The sequence below is a fragment of the Amphibalanus amphitrite genome, unplaced genomic scaffold (assembly GCF_019059575.1).
Source record: "Amphibalanus amphitrite isolate SeventyFive unplaced genomic scaffold, NRLGWU_Aamphi_draft 000496F_arrow, whole genome shotgun sequence".
Classification (NCBI taxonomy): Eukaryota; Metazoa; Arthropoda; class Thecostraca; order Balanomorpha; family Balanidae; genus Amphibalanus; species Amphibalanus amphitrite.
The window spans coordinates 390302-407988 of record NW_024881990.1 but is presented as its reverse complement, the minus strand read 5'-3'; the positions used below and the strand labels follow the sequence as shown (position 1 = coordinate 407988).

At 53.2% G+C, this 17687-nt stretch overlaps 1 protein-coding gene across 2 annotated transcripts in view; it reads left to right on the top strand.

Moving 5' to 3' along the window:
• The window catches only part of LOC122392658 (NPC intracellular cholesterol transporter 1-like), a 45170-nt gene extending 29139 nt beyond the window's left edge, over positions 1–16031 (top strand). For both annotated transcript variants that reach the window (XM_043387759.1, XM_043387760.1), the window contains exons 11-26: positions 2817–3235; positions 3592–3781; positions 4683–4980; positions 5355–5482; positions 5816–6067; positions 6315–6478; positions 6755–6909; positions 7251–7402; positions 7687–7883; positions 8204–8435; positions 8723–8836; positions 9165–9253; positions 10718–10791; positions 12917–13061; positions 13650–13816; positions 15454–16031. In XM_043387759.1, coding sequence (XP_043243694.1) covers positions 2817–3235; positions 3592–3781; positions 4683–4980; positions 5355–5482; positions 5816–6067; positions 6315–6478; positions 6755–6909; positions 7251–7402; positions 7687–7883; positions 8204–8435; positions 8723–8836; positions 9165–9253; positions 10718–10791; positions 12917–13061; positions 13650–13767 — 2727 coding nt within the window. In that variant the 3' untranslated portion in view covers positions 13768–13816; positions 15454–16031. The remainder of the gene's footprint in view (positions 1–2816; positions 3236–3591; positions 3782–4682; positions 4981–5354; positions 5483–5815; positions 6068–6314; positions 6479–6754; positions 6910–7250; positions 7403–7686; positions 7884–8203; positions 8436–8722; positions 8837–9164; positions 9254–10717; positions 10792–12916; positions 13062–13649; positions 13817–15453) is intronic.
• The last annotated feature ends 1656 nt before the right edge of the window (positions 16032–17687 follow it).

Here is a 17687-nt window from a genome sequence, read left to right as displayed (position 1 = left end):
GCGCGGGCGGGCACCCACCACGACGTTACCCTCACAGTCACAACATCATTATCGCAACATCCTAGAGTGAATAAGGCACATAAATGAACAAAGAACATCAGATACACGCTAACAAAAAAGAAACACACACAAAAACAAAAACAAAAAACATGCAACGTGTAAACACCCTAATCCACCTTACATACATGTTACGCTTACATGAGCTGTTTCTGTGCTTTAAACCGTAAATGGTTCGATTATTCCGAAATGCGATCTCTATGGAGAAAAAAAAACATTTACGCTAAATGTGAACCTACTGAACCCACTCCCCAGATCCCAATCGGTCCGTTCTTTCACAGGCACTCTGGAGTCAGTGTTGAGCTGCGGGACGCTACGGACCTCACCTCACCGTGATGATGGTGTCCAAGAATCCACGGCTGGATGGCGGTAGGCACTCGGTGTTCTCTCTCATTATACCGGTCAACGCACTCAGTTTTTCCGGCCCCCGCGCCCGCCACGCTCACGCCCGCGTCCCGACCCGGAGCCCTCCACGGGCCGACTGCCCTTCGAACGGGGCGGGCCGCCGCTCCCACCGACCGGGGTCGCGGCCGCGGCAGCGGCGGCGTCAGGCGCCGGGCGTCGGGTGGGCGGCTTCCTGGTCGAACGACGAGATCCTCCGCTCCGGTCTTCCGTCACGTCGTCTCGTCCGCGGTCGGGAGAAGTCTCGCCGTCGGTGTCGGAGATGTCTCGCTCGGTGCTAGCCCCTGGATCCGCCCCTGCCGGGCCGGCCTCGGCGGCAGCTCTCTCACGCCCCGGCTCCAGCGCCGGCGCACGGGCGGAGCCAGGACCGCGACCGTGGGGGCGGCCGAGACCGGAGGGTCCGGCGGCTTGCTGAGGCCGCAGAATGCCGTCCGCAGCGTCGAGGGCGGCGTGGTCTCCCACCAGCCTTCGGAGGTCTGCGGCGCTGCGGACGATCTTCGTGGGACTGTCACGGCCTCCGGTTTTCACTTTCATCTTGCCGGAGTCGGTCCAGCAGCTGCCGATGCGGCCCTCTCTTTTCAGTTCACGGGCCGCGAACATAACGGCGCTGTTGTACCTGGTGAGGTTGTCGGCTACGAAGACATCCTTAAGCATTCGCCTGGTCAGCATGCTGTCGTTGGGAGGTGCGGTGTCTCGCAGGTTCTTCCTCTCTCTGTAGAACTGGTCCCTCTTCGTGTGGGTTACGAACCGCACCACGATCGGGCGGGGTTTCCCGTTGTTCGGACGGCCGAAGCGGTGGGCGGCGTCTATGTCCCCGGGGCGTATGTCCACATCCAGGATTCGTCCCAGCTCGACAACCATACCAGCAGGGGATTCGTTCTGGTGCTCGTGGAGGCCACTGATTACGACATTGTTCTTACGGCTGTACTGCTCCAGCTCGTTGATCGCAATGTCGCGCTCGTAGGCAGCTTCACGGAGAGAGGCAAGCTCCCTGCTAACAATGGGCAACACCACCTGCTCCTGGAAAATGGAGATCACTTCTGGGTCCTTCAAACTCTCCTTGAGAGCTCTCACGAGGTCTGGCAACGCCATGGTGAGTAGCCCGCCCGGCACTAGTCACACGATAACGCTATCACTGTGTGGCACACGCTGGCTCGAACGCTCGGTACGCCTCTGCGCTCGTCTGAGGTCAGGCGGCTGCGCCAGCGGCACACGACCGGACCGGGCGGCGGTCAGTCGAAGACTGACCGCCGTAGTTTCATAGTAGTTAGTGCAGAAAAGGCACCAAGCGTTAACCCTCGCCCTGGGCATTTTTCATAACACGGCCTGGCAGGGGGGAGGGGTCGATGCGACCCCCTCCGCTCGTCAACTTTCCAAAACAGGGGCACACAATTGATGATGTGCGTCCATTCGATAAACATCGAGGAGAGGCTATAGGGAAGCTGACGTAAAGTGTGCACCTGATCCGCGACCACGCACCTGCGTACATGGGCGGGATGACGAACAGTGAAGCGATGAGCTTCGAGTTGTTGTCGCATCCACTTTGTTCTCTCCGAACCTTGCACACTCTGGTTAGTGGTTGCCACCTCTTCCCCAACATAAGAAAATTAGCAGCGGCAACCTCGCTAACAGCAGGGAGACGAAATCAGCCGTCTTGGACGTGCAGGATGGGTCCAAAACCCACTTGGTTATGGAGGCCTTGAGGGCTCTCGCGAAGCGCTGCGCGAAACGTGTTTGTCTTAACGGTGTTTATTTGAATAAATGAACTTTTTGGTCTAATGAGTCGATGCTGTATCTCTCTGCTCCTTCATGGTCGGGCCCGTAGCTTTCTGAACGCCCCTCGTACTGTCATCCTTTTATTTTGGCAAGCAGGTCTTTCTAACTATCGTTGTGTTTCCAGTCCTCGCTAGTTGTCGAACCCTTCAATTGGCGTGGGTCTTCAAAACCGTTCCTGGCCCCGCAGCCGTCTTTTTTAGTCGGCTTGGGCCCTCAAAGCTGTTCCTGTCCCCTTTCAGCACAGCCGTCCTTTTAAGTCGATGTGGGCCTCTTTCAGAATGGCGTGCATTCCTCCGACACTATTGCCTATATAACTGCACGTTTTGTGCATGGCGTCCGGTGTGGACCCAGATTTCCAAAGTTTTTTTTTGTGTTTTTTTTTTTTAGATTTCGGTTAGTCTTGTCAATGACCAGGGCGAAAAATAAGTGACCGAAATCCGATGAGAAAGGCAGATTTGGGGGTACCCTACCTTGTAAGCCCCGTCATATATGGCCAGCCGCCGCCTTTGGGCACTACCAATCATTTTCGGAAAACGACACCCCTGCTTACCATTACCCTCCGCTCTGTGTTTCCCCCTCAGATCACGGCACAGTACGAGAACCGCACTGTACGTCTCAGCGACATCTGCTTCAAGCCGCTCTACCCAGACAACGCGTTCTGCGCCATCCAGTCTGTACCCGAGTACTTCCAGGACGACCCGGCGCTGCTCAACCTGACCAAACAGGACGGAAACTACACCATCAACTACCTGGACCACATCAAGTACTGCCTGCTGAACCCCACCGAGATGCAGGACCAGGACTTTGACTTCCAGCCGTGCATGTCCAAGTGGGGCGGCCCGACGTTCCCCTACACGGCGGTCGGCGGGTTCCTGGGCGAGGGCCAGTCGCTGAGTGGCAGTGTGCATTACCTGAACGCCACGGCGCTGCTGGTTACCTTCCTGGTCAACAACGACTACGACGCCAGCCGACTGGGGCCGGCCATGGCCTGGGAGCAGGCGTGAGTAGAGCGCGGCGGGCGAGGAGGGACGTTAATTTAGAGGGGTTATAGACACGGCTAATTGGGTCGGCTCCTGTTTGGGTTTGTCTAGACCCCGCCTTTTGCTGGTTTTGCATCTGAATAGTGGTAAAGGACAATGCGATTATAGGTCACCTAACTTTTTGAAGGCGTGATTTCAATCGTGATTAGCGGTTTTAATTTACGCCATTTTTACCTCCAATGTTTTAAACCGCGTTAACTTCCAGTAAGGACCCCAACCTTTGGTTTGATAGATTAATGTCTCCCCCCTTATCACAGGGTATCCGGTATATGTCATGAGGGTTCCATCTCACCATCTGTTTCCACTCCCTTTACAGATTCCTGGAGTACATGCGCAACTACAGTCACCCGAACATGGAGGTGGCCTACTTTGCCGAGCGTTCGATCGAGGACGAGATCGCCCGCGAGTCCGAGTCGGACACGACCACCGTGCTCATCTCGTACCTCATCATGTTCGCCTATATCAGCATCGCGCTCGGACAGTACAACGGATCCTCGCGGCTGCTGGTGAGTGACGGCGTGGAGGAGGTCGTAGCTGCATAATGTTCTCTTACAATGCCCCGTTCAATACGATGATTCTGGGGGCCGTGCAACGTGATTCTGAATCGCTGCAGTTCAATATTTCTACAATCCATGTAATCCATACTCGCCCCTCGTTTCTATCACCGCCTTCATGGCACCCCCGATGATTAGTTATGACGGGCTGTTTTTGAGGGCCGGCGATCTACCATGACCTCATTCCACCGATCATAAGTTGCCGGCGGTAAAAACTGGCTGAAACTGGGCCACGAACCGGCCGTCCAGACTGCTGATATGACCACTCATGGAAGGGGAACGGAAGGGGGCGGGTGGCGGGCAAAGGACCGACCCGGGTGCCATATTGAGCCGGAGTTATGTTCCCCACTCCGGCCTAACAGGGACAACTCGTGGTGTAACATGAGTCCCAAGAGGCGAATGGCATGCGACTGAGCACTTGTATGCACCATGCCGATTGCCGGATCGATCGCCCTGTTACCCAGTGTGCTACTTTGCTTGGTTCGCTGAATCTGTGGCGCTACATTAGATTGATTGCGTCTGCATGGTTGCTGTTGTCTGGAAGGGCCGGTATTCATTGGCCTCATTTCTGGAACGCTCAATGCCGACCTTCACCTCAATACGTTTCCGTTGCACAATGTAATTTAGGACTTAGCTCATACACACAATTCATATTTTTATTTCAGCTACCTCCCTGGGCGGGATTGCAGTGTGCCGTATAGCCTGTGTTTCCATTGATGGGCCACGTTCAAGCCCGGTGTTCCCAGACTGATAGGCTGCTGCCGCCGATTCTACCCCCCCCCCCCCCCCCCAACACACACATGGTTGTTTTTAGATCGATGGTCCTGACTTTTTCTGTGCTCCTTCCCCACAGATCGACAGCAAGATCACGCTGGGTCTGGGCGGCGTCATCATCGTGCTTCTCTCTGTGATGGCTTCGCTCGGCGTGTACGGCATGCTGGGCGTCCCCGGCACCCTGATCGTCATCGAGGTGATTCCCTTCCTGGTGCTGGCTGTGGGCGTGGACAACATCTTCATCCTGGTGCAGGCGTACCAGCGCGATCGCCGGCAGCCCGGAGAGTCGCTGGAGCAGTTTGTCGGCAGGATTGTGGGAGAGGTGGCGCCCTCCATGCTGCTCTCGTCGGCTTCAGAGTCGGCCTGCTTCTTCCTAGGTGGGTCTAGGGTGTGGTCACTGGTCAGGGCTTTTTTTCGTTGAGTGACTCACTTTGGGCAGAGTGAGAAGGGGGAGGTCTACTAGAGCTGGCATAGTCTAGTTTCGCTGGTCACTAGCATTTTCATTCGCATTAAATATATAGCTCATTCTGATATGGTGCGAGTGTTGCTCAAATAAATGTTCATGCTAGTACATGTTTCCGGACAACATTGGTTTGGGTGCTCAATGACTCCATTTAGCTTTAGTACACTGTCTTGTTCTCGATGTCACATGGTTAGTCTTATCTAAACGAAAGATGCAACTGGCCTAGCAAGATCCTGTTCTTGTGCTCGTTCCCCAGTCGGTCTCTGACCATTTCACTCCGTCCACCAGGCGCCCTGATCGACATGCCGGCGGTGCGGGCGTTCGCGCTGTTTGCCGGTCTCTCGCTGCTGTTCGACTTCATCCTGCAGATCACCTGTTTCATCTCGCTGATGACGCTCGACGCCAGACGCCAGGACGTGAGTCTGTCCCCCGTTTCTAGTCGATCGATGAGTTGTTCGGAACGGTCTGTAGTTTGAGCACGGAGAGAGCCGCTTATTCAGCCTGACGGCGGAGACTCTGGGATGGGCTGTTCATTGCCTTGTGTGGGGTTATTTGGTTACTTGTTCGCGCTACGCTTACCGTAGCGCGAACAAGTAACTACCCTACCCGTCCATGTAACTCTACCCTAACGGCGTCTCCTCAGACCATTGAACTGTGACTAGCCCGTGTCCTGTGCCACTCTCTGTTCTATGCCTCATCTAACACCGCCTCATCTTCCCCATCTAACCTAGCTCCGCTCTGACCGCCAGTCGAACCGGTTCGACATCATCTGCTGCGTGCACGGCTCCAAGAAGGAACACGAGCGCCAGGAGGGCATCCTCTACCGCGTGTTCAAGAACTTTTACGTGCCGCTGGTGATGCAGCCGGCCGCGCGTGCCACCGTCATCGTGGCCTTCCTCGGCTGGCTGTGCGCCAGTCTGGCCGTCGTGCCCTATATCGAGGTCGGACTCGACCGAGAGATCTCCATGCCGGAGGACTCGTACATGCTCAAAGTGTTCCAGGTGAGTGAACGTAAATATGCCGCGCAAGACTAGAACGAAACGCAGGCCACAGCTGTCCGTGGATAGACATGTGTTTGCGCGGTTATGCGTTTGGAAAACTGTCAATAAGCACCTCGGAGAAAACCTGGACTGTGTAGCGTGAAATAGTGTATGCTGTTGGGTGGAATTATATACTGATAGTTCTTGCTTGTCCTGTGTCCGCTGGACCCATATCTGACCTCCCCTCCGTCCCCTCTCTGCCGTGCAGTATCAGCAGGACTACCTGAGTGTCGGACCACCAGTCTACTTCGTGGTGCGTGACGGCCTGAACTACAGCGACGAGAACGTTCAGAACCGGATCTGTTCGACAGTCAACTGCGACCGAAACTCGGTCGGAACGCAGATCGCCATGGCGGCGCAGCAGCCGCTGAGGTCAGTGGTAGAACTGTGAGGGGCGGATGGAGGCATTCGTTTGGGAGTACGACAGTGGATGGAAGAGAAAGAAGGACGAGGAGGGACGGTGTCTGAGTGGAGGGTGGGAGCTGGATCATTGGGGAGAGTGGAAAGAAAGTAATGGAGCGTCTGCCTGTGCTCGACCGAGCTACAGCAGCTGACCTCCAGTCTACAATGTTGTGGCGTTGGTGTGTGAGATGTCTGCCGCCCAGCCTTAATCTGATCACTGACTGACCCACCCCCATCCGCCGTCAGGACGTACATTGCCAGCGCGGCCAGTAACTGGCTGGACGACTTTTACGACTGGAGCGTGTTTGGGTACGACGAGGATGGCGTGCCGGGTGCCGGCAACGGCTGCTGCTTCATCAACGTGACCACCGGCGGCTTCTGCCCCTCCAAACAGGGCAACGGTACGTTCAGGGGATGTCCCGCCAAATAGGGCAGCGATACGCCAGTGTCTAGCCCTCAGTGTCCCGCAAACAGATCAACGATGCGTCAGTGTCCCTCCCTCCAAACAGGATAACAGTACGTTAGTACATGTTCACCGTCCTTCCAAACTGGGAAACACTGCGTCAGTATCCGTCGCTCAAAACGGGGCAACATGGAACCAGTCATGGAGCCGTTACACCCTAGTTTGAATTAACTTGTCATCAGCTGCTGCTTCCATCTAGCTAAAATTCTGGCTGTTTATGTGCTCCCAGCTCGCAGCCTCTAGTCTGTGTCTCTAAATACCGTGTCGCTGTCTCTTCAGAATACCTGCCCGACTGCACCAGCTGCAACATGACGTTCAACTCGAACCACCTGCGTCCGTCGCTGCCGGCGTTCCGCGAGTACCTGCCGTTCTTCCTGCGCGACAACCCGAGCGAGACGTGCCCCAAGGGTGGACACGCCGCCTACGGAGACGTGAGTAACGCGCTAGCCTGAGGAGAAGGGAGGGAATGGAAGCTGTGTCGTCATCGACTCTAGGGCTCTAGGACAGTGTCATTCTCATATTTGATGCATTTTCTGACAGTTGACACGCATACTGCATAAATGAGCTAGCTAGAAAGACGTGTGCATGCCGCTTCTGGCGACACTTTTGTGGCCAGAATATGGCCTGATTCTCATCGCCTTGCCTAAGCCTAAGCCTACAAGGCTTGTTCCGTAGTCCGTACCATCGCATGACCCGACTTTCAACCCGTTTCCAGGCGGTGCGTGTGGTGCGGGACCCAGCCAACCGAACCAACGTGGGCGCCTCCTACTTCATGGCCTACCACGGCATCCTGAAGACGTCGGAGGACTTTTACACAGCGCTGCACTGGGCTCGCCACCTGTCCGACAACATGACGGCTGCGCTGACTGAGGCGGCAGACGACGGACGCACACATGAGGTTTACCCGTACAGGTGAGTTGCCGTGACAGAGAAGACAATATGTCGGCTATACTGAATAGTGAAGGCCGAAGGGCTGCTGATTATTGGGCTTCACTACTTGAAGCAGTGATATGTAAGCAGGATATGGATAGAGGCAGTGGAGCGAACTTTCCAATTTTGCGTATTTGAGTGAGATTTGCGTGTATGCATTGCTCGCCAATTGCGTCTTAATTTGTGTGAATAGTAGCGACTCGCCCGACTCGCCGTTGCCGCCTGAGTCATTAGCGCCCGCTCACCATCTCTGTTCGTGTCCTCTCTAGCCTGAGCTGACCGGCCATCGTCTCTTCCCACAGCGTGTTCTATGTGTTCTACGAGCAGTACCTGACCATGTGGTCGGACGTGCTGCGCGCCCTCGGCATCTCGATCGCCACCATCTTCCTGGTGTCGTTCTTCCTGATGGGCCTGGACTTCCACTCGGCCTTCATCCTGCTCATCATGATTGTCACCATCATCACTAACCTGGCCGGCATGATGTACTGGTGGAACATCTCGCTGAATGCTGTGTCGCTGGTCAACCTGGTGATGGTGAGTCGCCGCGGCTTCACATAAAATAACTTGGTCGGCGGGTTATTAGTGCGTCTGTGTATATGTATTGAAGTGAAGACTGGATGAGGACGTGGAAAAGGCAGGGTGGATTGGCATAACAGTGCATTAAACATCCCAGGGTGCATAGTTTGACTGCCGTGGGGCTCACTGGACGGAGAAGCTGCTGACGTCACTTGCGTTCTCGTTCATTTGGTTCCGGAGTTCGTAAATGTATATCGTGTCTGCGCTTGACTGAGTCTGACCGTATCTCAATGTGTCCTCGTCAGGCGATCGGTATCTCTGTGGAGTTCTGCAGCCACATCACGCGCGCGTTCGCCGTCTCCCTGGAGCCGACCCGTGTAGAGCGTGCCACCGACGCCCTCACCAACATGGGATCGTCGGTACGTTAATATTGGGAGGCGTGGGGGACATAACTTATAAAATGACACACTATACCTTTGTTTGGTCAGGGATTGTGAGGGAAGTTCTCGTCACCATGGGTTCATCGGTATGTAAATTGAGTAGGTACTAGGCACAGAGTGGCTCGACCTGTTTGTGGCTCTCTCCTGTATTAGTCGATTTTGCGTATTGGTCAGAACCTACAAACCGAGCGCGGGGAAGGTATTCAGACCCGCCGACAATTGGACTGTGAACAGGGCATTAACAGGCCGTGGCGACCTAAGCGGACGGCGGGCCGATACTGACCCTTCCCCTTGGCCGCTACTGCAGGTGCTCAGCGGTATCACTCTGACCAAGTTCGGCGGAATCATCGTGCTCGGGTTCGCCCACTCGCAGATCTTCCAGATCTTCTACTTCAGGTGAGCTCGAACGGATGGCAGACGAAAGACTGAGGATGCGGGATCTAGGTGACGTCGTTGCTGTCAAAACTCAACAGGATCATATGACTTAGCAAACGCCAGCTCGTACCACTCACTGCTCCATGTGTCAGGAATAAACGCGGGGACTACTGTAGGTTGTTAACCCGCGCCGCCTGGTGGCCTGAACTTTCCGCCGAGTGCTGGGGGGGGGGGGGGGGGCGTTTTCACGCCCCCCCGTCTAACTCGGCTCCTGGGCCACGTAGCGACACGCGGTAAGCGGCAATCGAAAGAGTGTCAAAAATAAGGACGAAAACACTTCGGTCATTTTTTGGGTCAGGTCAAAGGTCAGGTCACCAGAGGTCACCAAAGGTAAAATGTTGACTATTTCAACATTTTGGAAACTGCCAACGGCTATCTCGGGAACCGATAGAGCTACAGCGCCGCGGAAAAGCGCATTCGATAGCCCTTTTACAGACCTTTCTGAGTAATGTTCTCAGATTTGACCTCAGGTCAACGGTTTAGCCTCCAGAGGGCAAAAACTCCAAAAATAGCCGTTTTTACGAAAAACGTTTTTTCGTCAATAACTTTTGACTCATAAGCGCCATGACATTACTTTTGCCAGCATCGTGTTCCTCTCGTCGAGACGCGTCGAATGAACTATTTGTTGACCTTGAAAGGTCATTTTGAAAATTTGACCTCAGGTCAAGGTCATGACCTGACCGAAAAGGGTCATGTTGCATATCAGTCGATCCGTATCGTCGAGCTGAACACATCTGACGTGTTTTCACCGCTCTAGCACGTCTCTATCAAAAGTTATAGCCAAAAAACTGCTGGCGACCGTTCATGACCTGAGATGACCTCAGGGGCACACAGAGGGGTCACAGGTGCATTTTTCCTATTCAGTGTGTCATGTTTACCTATGAACCGATGTTTGAGAGCGTTTTGAACGATATTCGTCCAAAAGAGGCGCATTTCAATTCTCTCCCATTGACTTATAATGGAGAGGTCGCAAAATTGACCTGACCTTAGGTCACAGATATCAAAAATCCGAGATATACATTTTATACATACTGTTACTCATATCAATCGCTGAAAGTTTCAAAGTGATCGTTCAGTCGGTGTAGCTATAGCGAGCCTTTGAACTTTTTCTGAGGTAAGGTCACTTGACGTGACCTGGTGACCTGACCTTGAACGGCCTAGGTCTGAAATTTTCACAACATGTGCGAAAATGATGTAGGAACACGTGTACCAAAAACGGCGGCGCTGCGCGCCGCCGTTTTTGAGATATTCGCGAAAAACCTGAGGGGGGGGGCGTAAAAACGCCCCCCCCCAGCACGGCGCGGGTTAAGTTGTTCTTTCCCCCGTGTCCCTACACCGACAGTGATTTCTTGTTGTCACTGACTGTCACTGCTCCGCGACTGTTTGTGATCGTTGTTCCGTCACTGACCGTCCCTGCCCCTCCAGGATGTACCTGGGCGTGGTGCTGCACGGCGCCTCGCACGGCCTCATCCTGCTGCCGGTTCTGCTAAGTTTCATCGGTGAGTAGCGCCGCCAGGCCGGCACGGCGTACTACCCTGCTCCTAAATACCGCACTCTACTACCATACGCACCAACACAAATATACATTGAGGCACACTGAGCTGACTAAAATCAGACTAAATACTAGCGCTGAAAACTCTCAATGGGAATGGCGAACAGGGAACAGCACTGACGACGGAGACTGGTTCAGCGGCCAATCAACACGAGGGCGGGTGGCGGCCGGTTCAGGATGGGTCACTGCATCGGGAGCTAACCGACACGGGCACAACTCGGCTTTCAAATCGGGAGCACCACCCGCCTCTTTTGGCAGTTAAGCGCTTCCTCGGGCCATCGTCTATCGGAAGAAAGTTTGTTTTTCGGGGGAGGGGTCCGTTTTGCGCTGAGACATAATTCCTTTGCCTCGCTGAAGAGAAAGAACAGTTCTATGGGCATAGATCGTGAGTCATCGCCATGAAAATATTGTGTACCCCTGTAGGATGTATACTATCTACCTCCCAGCATAATCATTTTTCGTGTACATCAGATGTATCAGATCAGATGCAGAGATTCTCTGCAAGTTTTCACCTTAACCTTCGCCCCAGTGGGGGGGCATATGTTACCACCCTGTCGCGTTTTTTGCGTGTGAATAAAAAACCGCGGCGCGTAGCGCCGCGCCGCTTGGGGTAGCTTTTGGTGCATCAATTTTGGACAATGTGTGAAATTTTTGACCCCAGGTCATGTCAGGTCAGGTCACCAGGTCAAGTTAACTGACCAAGCCTAAAAAAGTTTGCAATCGTGTCCAGCCTGCAGTGTTTGTCAGAAAGTTTTTAAACTTGGTGGATTGCATGCTGTTATGGGCGCCTACAATTTGTATATCTCGGATTTTTTATATCCGTGACCTGAGGTCAGGTCAGTGGCGTGGCGTTTCCATTACAAGTCAATGGAGAAAAATGAAAATGCCTCTAGATCCGTGTGTACGCATAGGAACAGTCCAAATATTTCAGAATCACAGTGATTTGGACCACCCGTGATGACCTAGGTGTCATTTTTGCTCATAGCCTCTAGAAAGGTCATCCGAGGTCATTTGAGGCTACAAACAGATTTTTGCCAATAACTCGCGATTGGAAAGAGATAGAACGCTGGGGATGGTCTCATTGTGTTTGTCTTGTTGAGACGCATCGACTGATATGCAACATGACCTTTTCCGGTCAGGTCATGACCTTGACCTGAGGTCAAATTTTCAAGTTGACCTTTCAAGGTCAAATTATAGTTCATTTGACGCGTCTCGGTAAGCGGAACACGATTCTGGCAATAGAAATGTCGTGGCTTTTTGTAGTCGAAAGTTATTGTCGAAAAACACTTTTCGTAAAAACAGCTATTTTTGGAGTTTTTGCCCTCTGGAGGCTAAACCGTTGACCTGAGGTCAACTTTGATGATGACCTTATCAAAAGAAGAGTTCAAGAGCTATCGATTGCTGTTCCATGCGTTTTTCTAGCTACCATAGTTCCTGAGATAACGCCATGTTTTCTGAAAAATATAATGACAATTGGCAATTTTTGACCTTTGATGACCTCTGGTGACCCCAATATTGCTCTGAGATGAAAAATGACTGAAATACTTTTCAACGTACGTATTGAGAGCTATCGACTGCTTTTTACCGCGTCTTTCTAGCCCTCTTAGTTTTTGAGTTAGAGGTGGGTGGTAACATATGCCCCCCTCACTAGGGCGAAGTTGGCTGAGACCGCCACTGGGGCGCGGGTAAATTTTATTTCTAGAAGTCAGCTCTATTATTAGCTCCTCTTTGGAAATTCAATTTGCAGACAAGGAGACTCTTTGCAGACAAAGAGAAAGAGACAAGGAGACTCTTTATCAGTTAGATGTCCTTCAAGTGTCTGAGTAGGACCTCCTGGGATCTAAAATTCCCTGGTCTCTCCCCTTATAAACGTCATAACTGCATGCGTCTGGTCGAACCGTGTCGTTGGTGCAGGGCCGGCGGTGACGCCGGACTGGATAAATCACTGTGCACATAGATAAGCCGGTGAACGGTGTCTGTGTCTGTCTGTGTGTGGCTGCGGCCGATGGTCGGCGGTGGCGGTCGGTGGGGCGGTGGCGGGCCGCATGTGATGGTCTGCCGGCCTGCTGCAGGGCCGCCTCTGAACCCCTGTAAGGTGTGGTCGGCGCGCAAGGAGGGCGCCCGGCTGCTGGTGGCCGGCGGCGGCGGCGGCGTGGAGACGGGCGGCAGCGGCGACCCGGCCGCCCACCAGGCGGCGCTCCAGCGGCCCCCCATACAGTAGGTGGCACCGCGGCGGCCGGCTCGACGGCGGAGCACACTAACGCGCAGTGCATGCAGAGGACGGTAATGTAGGCGCATTGTGCCCAGTGACTATCAATTGCCCTTGATGGTGCATTTTGTGAAGGGTAGAATGGTACGGATGGTAGAGGTAGATTCGGTAATGCTAGTCTGATATCGCAGCTGGTTTTGTGTTTGGGCAGCAGAGCTTTAAAAGGAGCGATGTGGTTGCAGTGTGGTGTTGTTTTGTGTTGACCTTTATCTGCCCTAAAGCTATGTGTTTGTGCTCGGGTAACCGTTCGGGGAGGGTTTAAACCCTGGTTACCTATAAATAAGAAACCCTCAGCATTGATAACATTGTTGCCGAAGGGACCCTAAACTTCGTCAAAACCCCAATTTCGCTCTATCTAATCTATCAGTGAGGCTAAAGCGGATGCCGATAACGTTTTCCCATTTATTTGTATGTTTCTGATAAATTAATGAACTGCATGGGCCAATCCTTCTGTGGTATCCCGCACACTCGTTGCCTTTTCGCACCAACCGCCTGTGTGTCGGGCGACGACTGACTGTCCTTTGGCTGCGACACAGGGGCTCCGGCGAACCGTATACGTTCTCTCGAACGGAGTCAGGAGCGCCTCTTACGGCGGCAGATGGAGCACCAGGAGCACAAGGAGCAGGAGTTGAGCCACACTCAGGACAAGACTAGCTCAGAGACGGCGGCTGGAGACGACGGCCAGCTGCGACATGTCACCACGGTGAGGGGGCCGGTGTACGATGGAGATGGGGCTTAACTACTGGGCTGGTCTCAGCTGAGACGAGGTTGGAATGGCTATTTTTTCAATGTATTTGATGGTCCATTGAGAATGAAACTTGGAATATACGGATGGGAGATGGGATGGAATGGTATAGCAGGAATGGTATGAAATGGTATAGCAGCATCCGGCAGCGGCGTTAGTACATCCACTCTACAGGGTGTCCCGAAATTGATGCGCGGTTGTTTTATCCTCCATAACTTATAAAGTGCTCGAATTTATTTCACGGCTTATATGTTATCATAGTCCCCATTCAGTTGCATACACGGCCTATTGCACTCTAGCGTGTCACGTTTCAGGTTGTCAAGAGTCTCTCCTTTGAAACAACGCCATGCCGTTTATATCTTCTGAAACAGCCTCTTCTCTGAGCTAGCCCGTGGAAGCTTGCTGAGCTCCTTTCTGACGATCGTCCAGATAATTTGGATCGGGGACAGGTCCAGACTGTTGACCATGTCCCCTTCTCCCAGAGGCCTGGGAGCCTCGCTCGGCACCAGTCCTGGGTCTTCCTGGCGTGATAAGCCGGAGCCCTTTCTTGCTGGAAAATGGCCCTGGACACAAAAGTTTGACTCTGGTTTTTGAACCATTTACCTTTTCCCTCAGCATCTTTGTGGCATCAGTCTTCTTCAGCACCTCGCTGACATAGTAATAAGCAGTCACGGTCTGTTCCCGAGGCACCTCGTGAAGCTCAGAGCGCCTCTGTAGCTCATCATGCTCCAAATGAGATTCTTCAGCAGACGTTTCACCGTCTCGACAGCGGACTCCTCAGAGCTGCCGTTGGCCATTATTTCGATCGTTCTGCAGTTAGGGGCTTAGAGACCACAAAGGGCACCTTGTCACTGAAAAGGACGCATCTCCAGTCCTGAATGGTCCAGTTTTTGTGGGTCTTGGCGAAATCCAGCTGCCTGCACTTCTGGACCACAGTAGGCCAAGTCTGCTTTCTGAAGCTGAGCAACTTCAGCTTCAAGAAAGTCTTCAAATACTGATGGAGGGTCGATTTGGATGCTGGGACATGCATCTCATTCAGTTTTCTTGTCAGCGATGTTGAATGGTGCTTTTTAAAGGTCGACTTTGCAATCACGATTTTCGCCACTCGGCTCAAGGCAGTCTTCCGCCCTCGAACTGTGCTGTTCTTGAGTGTCTCTCCTGATCGTTTGCGGTCCATCCAAAGTTTAATTGTCGCAGAGTTGACGCCCAATTCTCTGGCATCCGGAACCTGGGTCACACCGTCCTTGATCATCCCCACCGCGCGGTAGCGGATCGGTAGTTAGTGCCTTTTCACTTTTGGTGTTATGCAGTTTCTCCACGTTGCCTGTCTGGACAAGAGTGGCCTCCCGCGCCCACTACCGGCCGCGGTCGGGTTAGCCGCTTGGTTCACGTGATCGTGTGACCAGCAAGATGTCAGTGTTGCCAGAGTCGGTAAAATTGCAATTGTTCAGCACTCGGGAGGGACAACATAACGTGCGGCACCAACCGCGCATCAATTTCGGGACACCCTGTAGGCTGACGATCGTGCTTCTGTATCGTGTTCCGTTCTTCGTATTTTTGTGTCTCCTGACGCTGGTGGTGCCACCTCCTCACAGGGTTCCCTGTAGACCATCGGACAGCGGCGGCGGCCGGCAGCCCCCTGACGGCCCTTCTCACCGACCCGCCGAAGGGGGCGACACCGCTTCGCGCCGCTTATTTATTGTTGCCAGTGAGCGGCGGGCGGGAGTCCGCCAGTGTGACCGGTCATACAGCCGACCACGTGATCTGAACCGAGCGAGGGGCGGTTATAGGGGCCGCACGGATCCGCCGGCTGGGCCGGCGGAGGACGGGGCGCGGACGCCGCGTTAGCGTGTGATGGACGGGCGGAGCGGCCGGCCGGCGCTGAGCTCCAGTTGTGATGGGGTGGGAGGGGGGCGACACGTCCCTCAGAGGGCGCCGCGGGACGGGCGGGAGGGCGCGGGGAGGGCTAAATGCACCAGAGTAGTAGCCAGACTCGACGGAGGGCGCGCGGTGACCGAGGATCGGGCGACTCGCCAGGCTTTGTTGTTCCTTATCGTGGCTACAGCAGTGGATGGTTTGTGTTCAAATGTACGCTAAATATCCGAGTGTCGTGACCATGTCATATTGTGTTATATAGTTGGCTTGCTACCACCAAATAAACAATGCTATTTTATGCGGCCATTAGGCACTGTTTTTGTAACTGCCAGGCTTTGTTGGTCAATGGTCAATGGTGTGGTCAATGGTGTGGCAGCCGCCGGATTACGAACGATGTTTTTTATGCTGGTGAAACTGATATGCGAATAACTTGACCCGCGCCCCGTTGGGCTATTCAGCCATACGCGCCCTGCTGGGGGGGGGGGGGGGCAGATTCTGCCCCCCCCCCCTGTCTAACTTCCGAACCGATGGTCGTAGAAAGACGGGGAAAACGGCAATCGAAAGCTCTTCAACAAGGCGGATCTTAAGAGCCCAAATTTTTTGCTTAAGTAGGTCAGAGGTCAGGTCAAGGTCAGGTCAAGGGTACAAAATGCAAGTTTCTACAGTATCGGCCTTGCACCGTAGCTGCCGAAGAATGGACTGAGACTGATTGCCCAAAACATGTTCTTAGACTACCAAGACAATATTCGTTGCATACAATGTCATTCAAAGGTCAAGGTCAGGTCAGGTCAGGTCACCAAAACAAAATATAGAAAAGGGTCATGTGCGACACATGTTTTATGGGTCATTTTACTCATAGAATTCAATAGGCACACTCAATAAGTGATATGGACCACCTCTCGATGAATTTCAGGTCGAGGTCAGGTCAAGTGAGGTCAAATTTTGAAGTTGGTTGTTGAGGCCAACTTCAAAACTGACAAATGTGTCCAAGGGGGGGGGGGGGTGTCCTGTTACCTATGTGGCGACGGGGGCGCCGAGTCGCGGTGGCGGCGGCGCCGAGTCGTGCGAGAGGGTTGGCAGTGTGGTTGGAACGGTCGCAGGAGAAGCACCCAATACACTCATCTACAGTCCGATTACACGGTAAGGGTGGTGCGCATTGTTCTGTTTATAATGTAACATCACGCGGCGCTATCCCCGTAATATTTCGTTCTTCTTCTCTACCGCTGCAAAATCGGGTTTTACATTGACTTTGAAGTTCTGTATAGGAAATAACCCAACACACGTGACGTTTCAGAGTCATCAAAATACCAAGCTTTCAAAAACATTAAAACACTAAAGGCGTAACAACAGCGGAAAACAGTAAAACGCTCGCTTTTTAGCCAATCACGAGAGCAGCAGAATCATCAAGGCCCGGCGAGCGAACTTTGGTCTACGTTCCTCGGACCGAATGTTCGACTGATCACAACATCTTGGCCTCAGTCTTTCTCGTGTTCAACAATTTCAGTGGTACGCAGGCTGGAGTGTTAATTTATTTTCTCAATGGCACGTTATTCTAACAGATGACTGCAATTTGAGCTGAAACCTAATCAGACTTTGGTTAACACTCTGCGGTTTAACGATGCTCATTCACAAAGCAATGGCTTTTATGGCTAGTCGTTGTGCTGGCTGGCTAATTGCCTGTTACAATGCGTCATGGCTAACATCCCATCGTGATTGTTTGATGCCATGTGTATGTCGCGGACACTCTCATTCATTCCTTCGTGCTTGTTCAATCTCGCGTGCCGTGATCTTCAAGTCCACATGGCAACCGTTTGATCCTGCGAGCCATGATGTTCGGCGTTACCTCCGAAACCGCCTGATCCCATGTGTGCACCGTAGTTACCCCACCATTCCTATCTGACCCCGTATACCGTGACCTCCACCCCTCACGACTCCTTGCTCAGACACCGTTCCG